The sequence below is a fragment of the Sturnus vulgaris genome, chromosome 2 (genome assembly GCF_052056855.1).
Source record: "Sturnus vulgaris isolate bStuVul1 chromosome 2, bStuVul1.hap1, whole genome shotgun sequence".
Lineage (NCBI taxonomy): Eukaryota > Metazoa > Chordata > Aves > Passeriformes > Sturnidae > Sturnus > Sturnus vulgaris.
In genome coordinates, this window is record NC_142244.1 from 118,938,091 (window position 1) to 118,951,444 (window position 13,354).

A 13,354-nucleotide genomic window follows, 5' to 3' on the forward strand; every position below is an offset into this window, starting at 1 on the left:
AAAACTATGTCCCTAGAACACCTCAGAGTGTGAAAAATACGCCTGCTGTCCTCTGCCTCCCTACCTGGAAGATTCTGGGTGTGTCATTGAAGAGGATGACAATGGAGGAAGGCCCCTGAGAGATGTCTGCTTCCATTTGTTAAAGCTCTACAGTGACAGGTAAGTGGGCAAAGAGTTCAGTAAGTATTTAGAAAAATCATGATCAGTCAGTGACTTCCTGAGCTCACCAGCCAGGGGTGTGAAATCAGCCTGAACCACTTAGAGCAGTCTGAAATTAAATCAGCCCCTGACAGAGGGTGGTGGCACATCTGAGGGGTTTTAGGTGCTTTCTGTGTCTGAAGAGTACAGGAAGACTGCTCTGTATGTGTCTTTTCTGAAGACAGTGATAAATCTGCAGGGGAGCACAGAGAGAGGTGATAGTCTGGGTGCACACTCATAAGAATTTTAGCAGTAAATACTGTTATTTTTCTTCTTAAAAAAGAAAACCAAACCCCCACACAGATGTAAATCACACACATGGAGGTGGGTGAAGGGAGGGGATTGGATTGGATTTTGAGGGCACAGTCAGCTCTTTGAGTTAGCAGAGTTTTCCTCTGCAGGTCCTATGAGCTGGACCAGCTGCTGGATCCCAGGAGTGTCACCTCTGACCCGCTGGATTTCCGCCTCAGCTGGCACCTGTGGGAGGTGCTGCGGGCCCTGAACTACTGCCACCTGTCCCAGCAGAGCTGGGGGGTGCTGAACACCAGCTATGCTGCCCAGCTGGAGAGCCAGGGGCTGTGGGAATGGGCCGTGTTCGTGATGCTGCACGAGCCTGACACACAGTGAGTGACCTGGGGGACTGTCCTGGGCCTGGACACTCCCCGTGAGTGACTGTCCTGGGCCTGGACACTCCCCGTGAGTGACTGTCCTGGGCCTGGACACTCCCTGGGGACTGTCCTGGGCCTTGGACACACAGTGAGTGACCCTGAGTGACTGTCCTGGGCTGCTCCCTCTCTCTCTCCAGTATCCAGGAGCAGGATTCCATGCTCCTCCCTCTCTCTCCCCAGTATCCAGGAGCAGGATTCCATGCTCCTCCCTCTCTCTCTCCCCAGTATCCAGGAGCAGGATTCCATGCTCCTCCCTCTCTCTCCCCAGTATCCAGGAGCAGGATTCCATGCTCCTCCCTCTCTCTCCCCAGTATCCAGGAGCAGGATTCCATGCTCCTCCCTCTCTCTCCCCAGTATCCAGGAGCAGGATTCCATGCTCCTCCCTCTCTCTCCCCAGTATCCGTGAGCAGGCCGTGCGGGAGCTGCTGGGCCGGCACTGTGCCCTGGCTGACAGCCCCGAGTCCTGGGCCAAGGAGACGTTCCTGACACAGCGTCTCTGCATCCCCCCTCACTGGATCCACGAGGCCAAGGCTGTGCGGGCCAGGATGGAGGGAGACAAGCACAAAGAGGCCCTTTTCCTGTTCAAGGCTGGCCACTGGAACCAGTGCCACAAGCTGGTTGTCAGGCACTTGGCCTCAGGTGGGTCTTGCTGCTCCCCTTGCGTCCTGTCCTTTGAAGGCATGGCAGGAGTAGGGGTGGGATCCCAGGGCTGGAGCCCCTCTGCTCTGGAGCCAGGCTGGGAGAGCTGGGGGTGCTCACCTGGACAGGAGAAGCTCCAGGGAGAGCTCAGAGCCCCTGGCAGGGCCTGAAGGGGCTCCAGGAGAGCTGCAGAGGGACTGGGGACAAGTGGCAGGGGGTGGGACTGAATGATATTTAAGGTCCCTCACAGCCCAAACGAGCGAGTGATTCTGTGTTTCCTGCCCATGGGGTGGCCAGTGAAGGGATCAGGCTGGCTTTGGAGCAGCAGAGTTAGCACAGAGGGGCTGGCAGTTCCAAACCAGCTGTCCCTGGATTCCTGGTGTGGTGCTTTCCCTGGGCAAACGGGAGCAGGGCAGTGCTTTCCCTGCTGCACAGCCCCACCTTCCTGGAGCACAGGGGCCTCTGGGAACACGGGCAGCAGTGGCCGTTCTGTCCCCTGCTCTGTGGGTGTCCCTGCTGTGGGACATGGCCTCTGTCCCTCACTCCTGTTCTCTGCAGATGCAATTATCAACGAGAACTACAAGTACCTGAAGGGATTCCTGGAGGACCTGGCACCCCCGGAGCGCAGCGCACTCATCCAGGACTGGGAGCTGGCAGGGCTGGTCTACCTCGACTACATCCGTGTCAATGAGATGCTGGACAGGATTCAGCAGGTGTGGGAGCTCACAGAGTCTGCATGGCAGCTCTCACTGCTGAGGGGGACTCGGTGCTTCTCTTTGGCAGATGCTCCAAATAGAGCATGGGGCATCTCTAAAACCAGGCTTTGCTATGTGCTGTCACAGCAAGGGCAGGGCAGTGCACATGAGCTCTGTGGGTGTGTGACAGTCACAAGTGAAAGGGGTGGCACAAACCCAGCAGTCTGTGTCCATTCCCCAAATTCCTGCCCAGGCTTCCCCTTTCCCTGCTCTGGTGTTCATTCAGGCAGGTTTTGGTGTCACCTGGTGGGTGGGTTTGGCTCTGCCTGTGCTGCTTTGGAGCTGACTCCTGTTTGCTTCCAGCTGGATGTTTCCACCTACGAGCTGGAGCGGTTACACACCAAAGTGACATCCCTGTGCAACAGGATAGAGCAGCTGCGGTGCCACAACGCCAAGGACCGCCTGGCTCAGTCAGGTACAGTGACACCCCTGTGCAGCAGCTCCCTGGGACAGCCAGCTCCAGCCTGGCTCACACCTGGGCTGCAGCTGATCCCACACTCACAGAGCCACTTAGGTTGGAAAAGACTTTTCAGATTGAGTCCAACCATTCCCCAGCAAGGCCACCACTGACCCCTGTCCCCAAGTGTCACATCCACACAGCTGTGAACTCCCTGCAGGGATGGGACTCCAGCCCTGCTCTGGCAGCTGTGCCAGGGCTGCACAGCCCTGTCTGGGAATGGATTTTCTCAATATCCACCCTGAGCCTGCCCTGGCCCAGCCTGAGAGCCTGAGCCCTCTCCTCCTGTCCCTGTTCCCTGGAGCACAGCCCGACCCCCCCTCCCTGCCCCTCCTGCCAGGGACTTGTGCAGAGCCACAAGGTCCCCCCTGAGCCTCCTTTTCTCCAGGCTGAGCTTCCTCAACCCTTTGGGGGAAGAAATTTTCCCCAATATCCAACCTAAAGCTCTCCTAGCACAGCTCGAGGCTGTTTCCTCTCCCGGTGGGGCTGCACTGCTGTGCTGAGGGAGGGAGCAGGGAGAGGACAGCCCTGCCCACGTGGCTCCACTCCCAAATTTTTCCCTGTCCCTCTCAGTCCCCACTGAGGTTGGCTCTGGGCGCTCCCCCAGGGCAGCACCCACATTGCTGTGTCCCTGCCCTTGCAGACATGGCGAAGCGTGTGGCCAACGTGCTGCGGGTGGTGCTGAGCCTGCAGCAGGGCCCCGAGGCGGGCCCCGAGCCGGCCGAGCCGCGCGTGCCCCTGCGGCTGCTGGCCCCGCACATCGGCCGCCTGCCCATGCCCGAGGACTACGCGCTGGAGGAGCTGCGGGGCCTCACCCAGGCCTACCTGCGTGAGCTGGCCCTGGCCACGCACTGAGCACCCCGCCTGGCCAGCACCCAGCAGCACCCAGGCAGCACCCAGGCAGGAGCAGCTCGAGCCGGGGCAGAGCTGCAGCCCCGCTCGCATTGCAGCTCCTGCCCCAGCGGCACAGGAGGTCTTCATGCATGAGGAGTATCGAAAGGTTTTTATCAAAAAAGTATAAATAAATGCTCTAGATTATTTTCCTGTCTTTTTGAAAACAATAAATAAAATGTTTATAGTACTCCATGGGTTCCTTTGGTTTTTAAGGCAGGGTTTGGGTTGGTAGGTGTGTGTGTCCTTTGCTGTGTCACCCCAGCGGGGTTGGGTGGGGGGAAAGGGCAGCCCAGGAATGTCTGGTACAATCCCACCTTGCCTTCGCTGCTGATCAGGGTAGGCTCCTTCAGAATCTTGGGAGGAAAAGTCACTCAGTCACTCATCTCCAGGACAGAGTATGGAGGGAACCCAGATAAACCAGACTGTGGCCTTCTGGTACTGAAAGGGGCTCCTGTAAAAGCTGGAGGGACAGCACACAGGGACTGTCTCCCACTGCCAGAGGGCAGGGCTGGATGGGATTTTGGGCAGGAATTGTTCCCTGTGAGGGTGGGCAGGGCTGGCACAGGGTGCCCAGAGCAGCTGTGGCTGCCCCTGGATCCCTGGCAGTGCCCAAGGCCAGCTTGGACACGGGCTGGGAGCAGCCTGGGACAGTGGGAGGTGTCCCTGTCCCTGGCTGGTGGCACGTTCAGGTGACACTGGCTGTGTGCAGAGGCCAGGTCACTGCAGCTTCTCCTCCTTCCATTACTGTAATTGGGCCTGAGCAGCCCCGGCGGCTCCGGCCCGGGCGGGACGGGCTGGGATGAATAATTCACTGCCTGGAAACAAAACCTCCGGCCTCAAAACCGCTCGGCATCTGCCGCCGGGGCTCGGCGTGGGAAAGGTGCCAGGAGGCGCCGGGGGAGAGGAGCCGGCGGCTGCCCCGGGGCTGGAGCTGGAGCTGAGGATGCTCCGGCTCCCCCGTGCCAGGCGAGGCTGCCCCTCGCTGCTCGTGCCCCTCAACCTCCCGGGATTTTCTCCTCCCCGAACAGGAATTATCTGCCTCTTCCCTTCCCCTGCTCTTTCCTAAAACCGGGGAGTGAGATGTCTCTTGCTGTGCCCGGGGGTCACTCCACTCCCGGGCTGCACCAGCGGCCCTCGGCTCCTGCCCCGGCCCGGTGTCCCGGTGTCCCGGTGTCCCGGTGTCCCGGTGTCCCGGTGTCCCCGTCCCGGGGCAGGGGCTGGGGAGCCACCAGTGCCCCCCAAACCCATCCCAAAAGGGGCTCGGCTGCACCCGGAGCCCATCCCAGCCGGGCCCCGCGGGGGTCACCCACCGGGACCCCTCGCCGTGGGTGCTGGGGGACCGTGCCCCCCCGCCTGTCCCCGCCCTGACGTCACCCGGCCCCCCCGTGTCCCCGCACCTGCGGCGGGATGGAGCCCGGAGCTCGCCTGTGCCTCGCCCTCTGCCTCGCCGGAGTCCTCCCGGCCCCGGGTGAGCAGCGGGGCTCGGGGGGCGCGGACCCCCCTCCACATCCCCCCGCACGCAGGGAACCCCGGGGATGGGGGCGGAGGGACGGGGTCCGGCCGTGCTCCCCTGTCCCTTCCCCCGGCCGGTCCCGGGGATCCCTCGGGGGGCTCCGGCTGCACCGCGGCCCCTCCAAGCCCCCGCTCCGGCTCTCCCCAGGCTGCCGGGGGGCGCAGGGCAGGTTCGCCTACAAACTGCTCCACGACCTCTTCGCCAACTACTCCAGCGCCCTGCGCCCCGTGGAGGACACGGACAGGGCGCTCAACGTCACCCTCCAGGTCACCTTGTCCCAGATCATCGACATGGTGAGCGCTGGGCACGGCACCGGCACCGCGCTCTGCCCCCGCAGCGCGTCCTGCTCGACCCCGCGCTGGCGTTCTGCCCTTGAAACCAGCCCGGACCCACCCCCAAACCAGCCCAGCTGCCCTCGAGTCAGCTCAGGCCGCTTTGCAGACTGCCCGGTTCCCCCCCAAAACCAGCACGATCCCCTCGAATCCAGCTCAGCTCCGCGGGGCACTCGGAGAGGCCACAGGGCTGGGGGGCCGAGGGGAGGGGGGTGGCACCGGGGCCCATTCCCCCACTCCCACCCTCTCCCTTCGGCAGGACGAGAGAAACCAGGTGCTCACCTCCTACCTGTGGGTCCGCCAGACCTGGCTGGACGCGCACCTCACCTGGGACAAGGACGAGTACGGCGGCATCGACAGCATCCGCATCCCCAGCAGCTACGTGTGGCGGCCGGACATCATCCTCTACAACAAGTGCGTTGTGCTCGGGCCCCAGGCGCTGCCGGAGCCGGGTCCGGCCGGGGCTGGGGCTGCACGGGGCGCTGCCAGCCTTGGGGTGGGAGCAGGAGGGTCCTGGAGTGGCAGATGCGGGGAAATGGGGGGCGGGGGCTGCTGGCAGCAGCCGGCTGTGCCTGGGATTGACCCCTCACCCCCGAGGGGACAGCCAGGGGCTGCAAGTGGCCCCACGGCCACCCCTCCGTGCCCAGCGCCGACGAGCAGTTCGGCGGCTCCATGGAGACCAACGTGGTGCTGCGCTCCGACGGGCACATCATGTGGGACTCGCCTGCCATCACCAAGAGCTCCTGCAAGGTGGACGTGTCCTACTTCCCCTTCGACGGGCAGCAGTGCCACCTCACCTTCGGCTCCTGGACCTACAACGGCAACCAGATCGACCTCCGCAACCAGCTGGACAGCGGGGACCTGCGGGACTTCGTGGAGAACGTGGAGTGGGAGGTGCTGGGCATGCCGGCCACGAGGAATGTCATCACCTACGGCTGCTGCTCCGAGCCCTACCCCGATGTCACCTACACCCTGCTCCTGCGCCGCCGCGCCTCCTTCTACATCTTCAACCTGCTCCTGCCCTGCATCATGGTGTCCTTCCTGGCCCCCCTGGGCTTCTACCTGCCGGCCGACTCGGGGGAGAAGGTGTCTCTGGGGGTGACGGTGCTGCTGGCCCTCACCGTGTTCCAGCTGCTGGTGGCCGAGAGCATGCCCCCGTCGGAGAGCGTCCCGCTCATCGGTGAGCCCAGGGGGCTGTGCCAGGGCCGGGCCGGGGTCGGGGCGGTGGCACGGGGGGGGTGCAGGACCCCCAGTGGGGTGCAGGACCCCCCGCGCCCCTTGCCAGTGCCCGCTGCCCCCACAGGCAAGTACTACATCGCCACCATGACCATGATCACGGCCTCCACCGCGCTCACCATCTTCATCATGAACGTGCACCACTGCGGGCCGGGGGCGCGGCCGGTGCCCCCCTGGGCACGCCGGCTCATCCTGCACCACATGGCGCGGCTCTGCTGCGTCTACGAGGTGGGCGAGAGCTGCAAGAGCCCCCGGCGGGCACCGGGCGGGCGGGCAGCCCTGGGGGACGCCGGGGGACCGGCGGAAAGCCCCGGGGAGGGGCAGGTGGGCACGGAGGTGCCGGGCTGCCCCTGGGAGCACTGCCTGTGCCACCACGATGCCCTGCTGAGCAACGTTGGGTACATCGCCGGCTGCTTCCGGCGCCACCGCGCCAACCAGCGCCGCACCGGCGAGTGGAAGAAGGTGGCCAAGGTGATGGATCGCTTCTTCATGTGGGTCTTCTTCCTCATGGTCTTCCTCATGAGCGTGCTGGTCCTGGGCAACGCTGCCTGATGGCTCTGCGGAGCCAACACTGCAGGGACATCGGTGGCTGCGGTGCCTCGTGAGGGTGACACAAATGTCCCCGGTCCCCCAAAATGTCCCTGGTCCCCCCCAGAGCTGCAGGGCAGGAGCTGCACCACCACTGGGGAAGCGGTGCCCAAGAGGGGAAGCCCCGGCAGCAGGGCTGAGGGGTCCCAGCCCCTGTCTGACTGTACCACAGTGGGCACCCCCATCCCCTGAGAAATCTATCACACTGGAAATAAACCCTGGAACTGGAAATGAACTGTGTGTCCTGCCCCTGCTGCCTGGGACAACGGCGCTGCCCGGTGAGGGTGGCCCTGGGAGGGATGGGGGGAATAGGGAAGGGAAGGGAAGGGAAGGGAAGGGAAGGGAAGGGAAGGGAAGGGAAGGGAAGGGAAGGGAAGGGAAGGGAAGGGAAGGGAAGGGAAGGGAAGGGAAGGGAAGGGAAGGGAAGGGAAGGGAAGGGAAGGGAAGGGAAGGGAAGGGAAGGGAAGGGAAGGGAAGGGAAGGGAAGGGAAGGGAAGGGAAGGGAAGGGAAGGGAGATTATAAACTCTCCAGGACTGCTGGGTGTTGTGATGGGGGGAGACTGTCCTGGGCACAGCGACCACCAAAGGAGAAGTTTTGCATTCCCCGGGAAACAAGGAGGGAGGCAGCAGAAATTGAGAGGGATGGCCTTGATAAGAAGGGACAGCAAAGCCCGAGGTGATGAGGATGTCCTGAGCTCCTGCAGGGGGAAAGCCCCACCAGAACTTCATGTGGCTACTGCTGTGAAAGACAGTAAAAGTTACTTTTACAAATAATACCTTAGGGAATGGGGGTATTTTGTGTTGCTTTTTATGGACCAGGCCTGCAGAGCGCGGGTTTGGCAGAGTCAGGTCCTGCCTGACCGAGCCGCTGCCCTTCCAGGACAGGGTGACGCTGGGCTGGCGAGCGCTGGGGACGTGTCAGTGGCCGGGCCAGCCTCGGCTGCTGCGCTCGCTCGCGATCCTTGGGCTGCGCTGGCTCCGGGCTCAGCGGCGGCGGTGCCAGCACGGGGGCAGGCGGCGGCTGCACCAGGCTGCCAGGCACCCCCCGAGCCGGGCACGGAGCTTGCCCAGGGCCCGGCCCGGCTCCCGGCCCCGCGCCCGGCCCGCGGGCAGCGCCTGCGGCTGCGGGGCGAGCGGCAGCGCCGGGCCCCACCAGGGCTCAGAGCTGGGCAGGCTGAACGCCAGCCCCAGCGAGCTGCTGCTGCTGCTGCCGCTGCCCCCCGAGCCCGCGGCCTCGGCGATCACCACGTCCCTGGGCATGAACCACGCCATGGCCTCGCCACCGCCGCCGCCGCCGCCGCCGCCGCAGCTCCGGGGAGCCGCTGCTGCCCCGGCCCGCGGCCTCGGCTCCGGCCCCTGCGGCCGCATCGCCCGTGCCCGCCTGCGGCCGCTCCTCGCCAGAGCCCTGCGGCCACTGCTTGCCCCCCAGCAGCCCCGGCTCCGCGGGCACCTCGGCCTGGGCCGCCTTGCAGCCCCCCTGCATCCTGGGCCACTGGGCTAGCAGTGCCTCCAGCTCCTTGCGACGCTCCTCGAACAGCGCCTGGGAGTCCCGGCAGCTGCGGATGAACCTTGGGAAACGCCTCCTGGAGCTCATGGAACTGCATTGGGAGCGGGCCATGGGGGCTGCAGCCGCCCATGTGCTCCCAGGGGGCCCCCACGACTCCTCTTGGATAACCTGGCATGTGGGCATGTCCCCTTTGTCCGGGGGCACTGAGATGTCACACAGGGCTCTCTGCTGCCCTGTGATGTCACACAGAGGGCTCGAGCTGCCCCACACTGTCACAAAGGGGCCTCTGCCCACCAGCTGCGATATAAAAGGGACCATGGCACACGGTGACACTGCAGACTGGCACCACCAGAACCTCTGCCCCCCCAGCAGGTCCTGCAGGTCACTGGGGCACCACTTCACCGTGACAGGGACGGTGCCATGGGGCTCCTCAGCATCTTCACCGTGGGTGAGCTGGTGGCAATCACGATGGTGGTGCTGCAGCTCATCCTGGTCACTGTCACGCTGCGGTACAAACGTCTATGGGTGAGTGGCTTCTGATCTGCTGGGCTGGGCCAGCCCCTGTAGGTTTGGGGTGAGTTGGTGTGGCATGAGTGGCATGACAGTGTGGAGCATTCTGGGGAGCTGCTCTTGTCTCATCCGTCTGTGGTTCTTGCAGAGGATCCGTCAGAACTTGAAGCATCCGAGTGCAGCGAGAGGCTGGCTGGAGGGGCAGAGCAACGTGGACAGGGCACGGAGATCAGCAGACATGGGGCTGCCCCATGGCCGCTCCCAATGCAGTTCCATGAGCTCCAGGAGGCGTTTCCCAAGGTTCATCCGCAGCTGCCGGGACTCCCAGGCGCTGTTCGAGGAGCGTCGCAAGGAGCTGGAGGCACTGCTAGCCCAGTGGCCCAGGATGCAGGGGGGCTGCAAGGCGGCCCAGGCCGAGGTGCCCGCGGAGCCGGGGCTGCTGGGGGGCAAGCAGTGGCCGCAGGGCTCTGGCGAGGAGCGGCCGCAGGCGGGCACGGGCGATGCGGCCGCAGGGGCCGGAGCCGAGGCCGCGGGCCGGGGCAGCAGCGGCTCCCCGGAGCTGCGGGGCGGCGGCGGCGGCGGCGGTGGCGAGGCCATGGCGTGGTTCATGCCCAGGGACGTGGTGATCGCCGAGGCCGCGGGCTCGGGGGGCAGCGGCAGCAGCAGCAGCAGCTCGCTGGGGCTGGGCGTTCAGCCTGCCCAGCTCTGAGCCCTGGTGGGGCCCGGCGCTGCCGCTCGCCCCGCAGCCGCAGGCGCTGCCCGCGGGCCGGGCGCGGGCCGGGAGCCGGGCCGGGCCCTGGGCAAGCTCCGTGCCCGGGCTCGGGGGGTGCCTGGCAGCCTGGTGCAGCCGCCGCCTGCCCCCGTGCTGGCACCGCCGCCGCTGAGCCCGGAGCCAGCGCAGCCCAAGGATCGCGAGCGAGCGCAGCAGCCGGGGCTGGCCCGGCCACTGACACGTCCCCAGCGCTCGCCAGCCCAGCGTCACCCTGTCCTGGAAGGGCAGCGGCTCGGTCAGGCAGGACCTGACTCTGCCAAACCCGCGCTCTGCAGGCCTGGTTCCTTGGTACCTCATGAGACTTTGCCTCATCCTTTGTCTCAATGTTTCCTCTCAGCAATGAAAAACAAAAAAAATCCCAACCAACCAAACCTAAGGTATTATTTGTACAAGTTTTACCGTCCTTCACAGCAGTAGCCACATGAAGTTCTGGTGGGGCTTTCCCCTGCAGGAGCTCAGGACATCCTCATCACCTCGGGCTTTGCTGTCCCTTCTTATCAAGGCCATCCCTCTCCATTTCTGCTGCCTCCCTCCTTGCTTCCCGGGGAATCCAAAACTCCTCCTTTGGTGGTCGCTGTGCCCAGGACAGTCTCCCCCCATCCATACAACACTTCTTTTCTCTTTCTGTTTCTATTTTGCCCTCCAATTTTTTTGTATTTGTTTCCATTACCTCACAAGTTTCTGTCTCTCAGTCCCGTGCCCAAGGCAGCAAGAACTCTCCCGTGGGCTCCTGGGTGTCACAAAGGGATTTCTCCCTGCCCCACTCTGTCACAAAGAGGGCTCTGGTTGCTCCATGATGTCACAACAGGGGACTCTGCCAGCCTATAAACGGGGCCCCACAGGAGCAGATAGTGCTGGGCACAGCAATCTGTCAGTGTCTTGTCAGACAACAGCCTCAGCCTCTGCCATCCCACCAGGGTTGGATTCCCCTCGCTGGAACCCTGCAGGTCTCTGGGAGACTCACCAGCCTGTGTTGGTAACCTGGAGCTCCAGGGATGGCACCATGGGGTGCCCCAAGACCTTCACCCAAGGTTCACCCAAACCTCCCGGGTGCTGTTCGAGGAGCACTGCAAGGAGCTGGGGGCACGGCTGCCCCGGTGGCCGAGCCTGCAGAGGGGCTGCAGGACAGCCCGGCCTGAGGTGCCCGAGCTGGGGCTGCTGGGGGGCAAGGAGGGGCCACGGGGCCCCGGAGAGCAGCGGCCGAAGGCAGACATGGGCAGTGCAGCCAAAAAGGACAAAGCCAAGGCCAAGAGACGAGGCAGCAGCAGGTTCCTGGAGCTGGAACAAGGCAGCAACTGCACGGCCATGGCCTGGTTCCTCTCCCCTGGAGAAGTGCAGAGCCTTGGCCCCATGGCCCCCAGGAACGGCATCAGCTCTCTGGGGCTGGGCAGGAGCGTCCCCGCTGCTCGGGGCAGGGGCTCCCTGTCACTGCCCAGGCACCGGCAGCAGGTGCCCGAGGCCAGGGAGCCCGAGGCCAGGGAGCCCGAGGCCAGCAGGGCAGGATGTGGCCTCCTGGAGCTCTGCTCCTCGCTGAGGAAGCTGCTGGTGGGCTGGTGGACACGGCACGTCCAGCGCCGCCGCCGCCACGTGCGCTTCGCCAGCCCCCTGGTGACAGTGAGGTACATCGACTAGAGGACACTCCCCTCCAGGAGCCTTGGAAGTCATTTCTATTTAATAAATTATCAAACCCAAATCCTTTCTTACTTTTATCCTTTCGGGTCTGTCCCCCCTCCCCATCCCTACAGGGGGATTCCTACCCCTGGCAGGGGGATTGGGACAAGATGATTTTTAAGGTCCCTCCCAACCCAAAGCACTCTGTGATTACAGGGATGCCACACTGCTGGTTCTGGGAGCTCTGTGTTGTGACTTCCTTGCTGGGTGGGAGTTGGTCACATCTGACACTGCCCAGGGGAACTGTGTCCCCATTTCTGGCCGCAGCCCTTGGTGTGCAGAGTCCTGTGCCGAGAGCTGCACTAAAACCTGCGCTGCTTTCCTGCATGGCTCCATCCCGGAGCTCAGGGCCAGACACCAGCCCTGGCTCCCTGGATGTCCCTGCAGCTGAGCAGGGACAGATTCCCAACAAAGCCCAGCTCTCCCCACCTCCCACTGGATGCAAGAGCTGAAAGGTGATGAAGAAAACCAGAGTGAGGATGTTCTGTGCCAGGCAGGAGAGCCTGGGGTTCTGTGCATGCCAGCCCAGCGGGGCAGTTCCTCAGAACTCTCACCTGGCAGCTGGAGCTGCTGAACTCCTGGGCAGGAGAGGGACTGGGGCCGGACTGGTCACAGAATCAGAACTGTTTGACTTGGAAAGGAGTTTTTAAAGTTCATCCCGAGCCACCCCTGCCATGGCAGGGACACCTCCCACTGTCCCAGTGTCCAACCTGGCCTTGGGCACTGCCAGGGATCCAGGGGCAGCCACAGCTGCTCTGGGCACCCTGTGCCAGCCCTGTCCACCCTGCCAGGGAACAATTCCTAATTCCTAAAATCCCATCCAGCCCTGCCCTCTGGCAGTGGGAGCCATTCCCTGTGTCCCATCTCTCCATCCCTTATCCAAAGTCTCCATCTCTCTTGCAGGCCCCTTCCAAATGCCACCTGTCCACGGCAGGTCCATGAAGCTGAGCCAGTGCCCAGTTGAGGCTGAATTTCCCATCCCATCACCTTTTCCTCTTTATTCCTTTCCTAACACACTGACCACCCCTCAGGCAGCCTCCGAGGCACATCTACAGCAATAAATACAGCTGATAACCAACCATAGCTCCTAATCAACCACCGGTCTGACTTCTGGGGAGGCTGGCTGCCAGCTCATCCTGTCAATCCAAAGGTCCTGGCAGGGCAGGAGCAGCTCGGGTGCTGCAGGTTCTTCTCGGTGTCCCTGTGTCACTGCCGGGCTGTGCAGAGGAGCTGCCAGATGTTGTCCCACAGCTGGGGATGGTTCGGGTGCCTCAGGGCTCGGACCTGCCCGGGTGGGCACCCCGGGCTCTGAAACCAGAGAAACAGAAAACGCCACGGGCACGGCGAGCATCTGTTGGGAACAGCAAGGAATTGGGATCACCCGAGGCTCCCAGTGCTGTGAGAGGGATTTATCTTTGATCTGAACAAAGCAGGTGCGAGAGCAGAGCTGGGGCTGGGGGAGCCGCCCCAAATTGTGCCAAGACCTCCCTCCCGCAGCCCCCGGTACCGGGAACAGCAGGAAAAGAGACCCGAACGTCACCGGCCCGGGGGACACGGAAACCCCGGTCCCGGTTCTATCCCCAGCACACACACCCCGGTGCCGGTCCCGGTCCC

General features: G+C 63.7%; 3 protein-coding genes across 3 annotated transcripts in view; 2 read left to right on the forward strand and 1 right to left on the reverse strand.

Annotated features, from left to right (window-relative positions):
* The window catches only part of NUP98 (nucleoporin 98 and 96 precursor), a 34,931-nt gene extending 31,133 nt beyond the window's left edge, over positions 1-3,798 (forward strand). The window contains exons 28-33 of the mRNA XM_014890363.2: positions 17-159; positions 600-821; positions 1,264-1,505; positions 2,064-2,218; positions 2,564-2,675; positions 3,361-3,798. Coding sequence (XP_014745849.1) covers positions 17-159; positions 600-821; positions 1,264-1,505; positions 2,064-2,218; positions 2,564-2,675; positions 3,361-3,572 — 1,086 coding nt within the window. The 3' untranslated portion in view covers positions 3,573-3,798. The remainder of the gene's footprint in view (positions 1-16; positions 160-599; positions 822-1,263; positions 1,506-2,063; positions 2,219-2,563; positions 2,676-3,360) is intronic.
* Positions 3,799-5,008: 1,210 nt separating this feature from the next.
* Positions 5,009-7,515, forward strand: CHRNA10 (cholinergic receptor nicotinic alpha 10 subunit). Its single transcript, XM_014890352.2, has 5 exons — positions 5,009-5,079; positions 5,272-5,417; positions 5,716-5,870; positions 6,104-6,636; positions 6,760-7,515. The coding sequence occupies exons 1-5, from the start codon at positions 5,019-5,021 to the stop codon at positions 7,242-7,244; spliced, it is 1,380 nt and encodes a 459-aa protein (XP_014745838.2). The 5' UTR covers positions 5,009-5,018; the 3' UTR covers positions 7,245-7,515.
* A 749-nt stretch (positions 7,516-8,264) lies between these two features.
* LOC148224997 (uncharacterized) lies at positions 8,265-9,105 on the reverse strand. Its single transcript, XM_088159361.1, is given in 2 exon segments — positions 8,265-8,570; positions 8,572-9,105. Coding segments are annotated over 2 exon segments (840 nt in total).
* Between the last annotated feature and the right edge of the window lie 4,249 nt (positions 9,106-13,354).

What these genes read in the sequence shown, in the direction of transcription:
- CHRNA10 (XM_014890352.2), top strand. Translation starts at nt 5,019, where the DNA reads ATGGAGCCCGGAGCTCGCCTGTGCCTCGCCCTCTGCCTCGCCGGAGTC. An exon ending in GACATCATCCTCTACAACAA is followed by an intron (nt 5,871 to 6,103) that starts GTGCGTTGTGCT and finishes CTCCGTGCCCAG; the next exon opens with CGCCGACGAGCAGTTCGGCG. An exon ending in GGAGAGCGTCCCGCTCATCG is followed by an intron (nt 6,637 to 6,759) that starts GTGAGCCCAGGG and finishes CTGCCCCCACAG; the next exon opens with GCAAGTACTACATCGCCACC.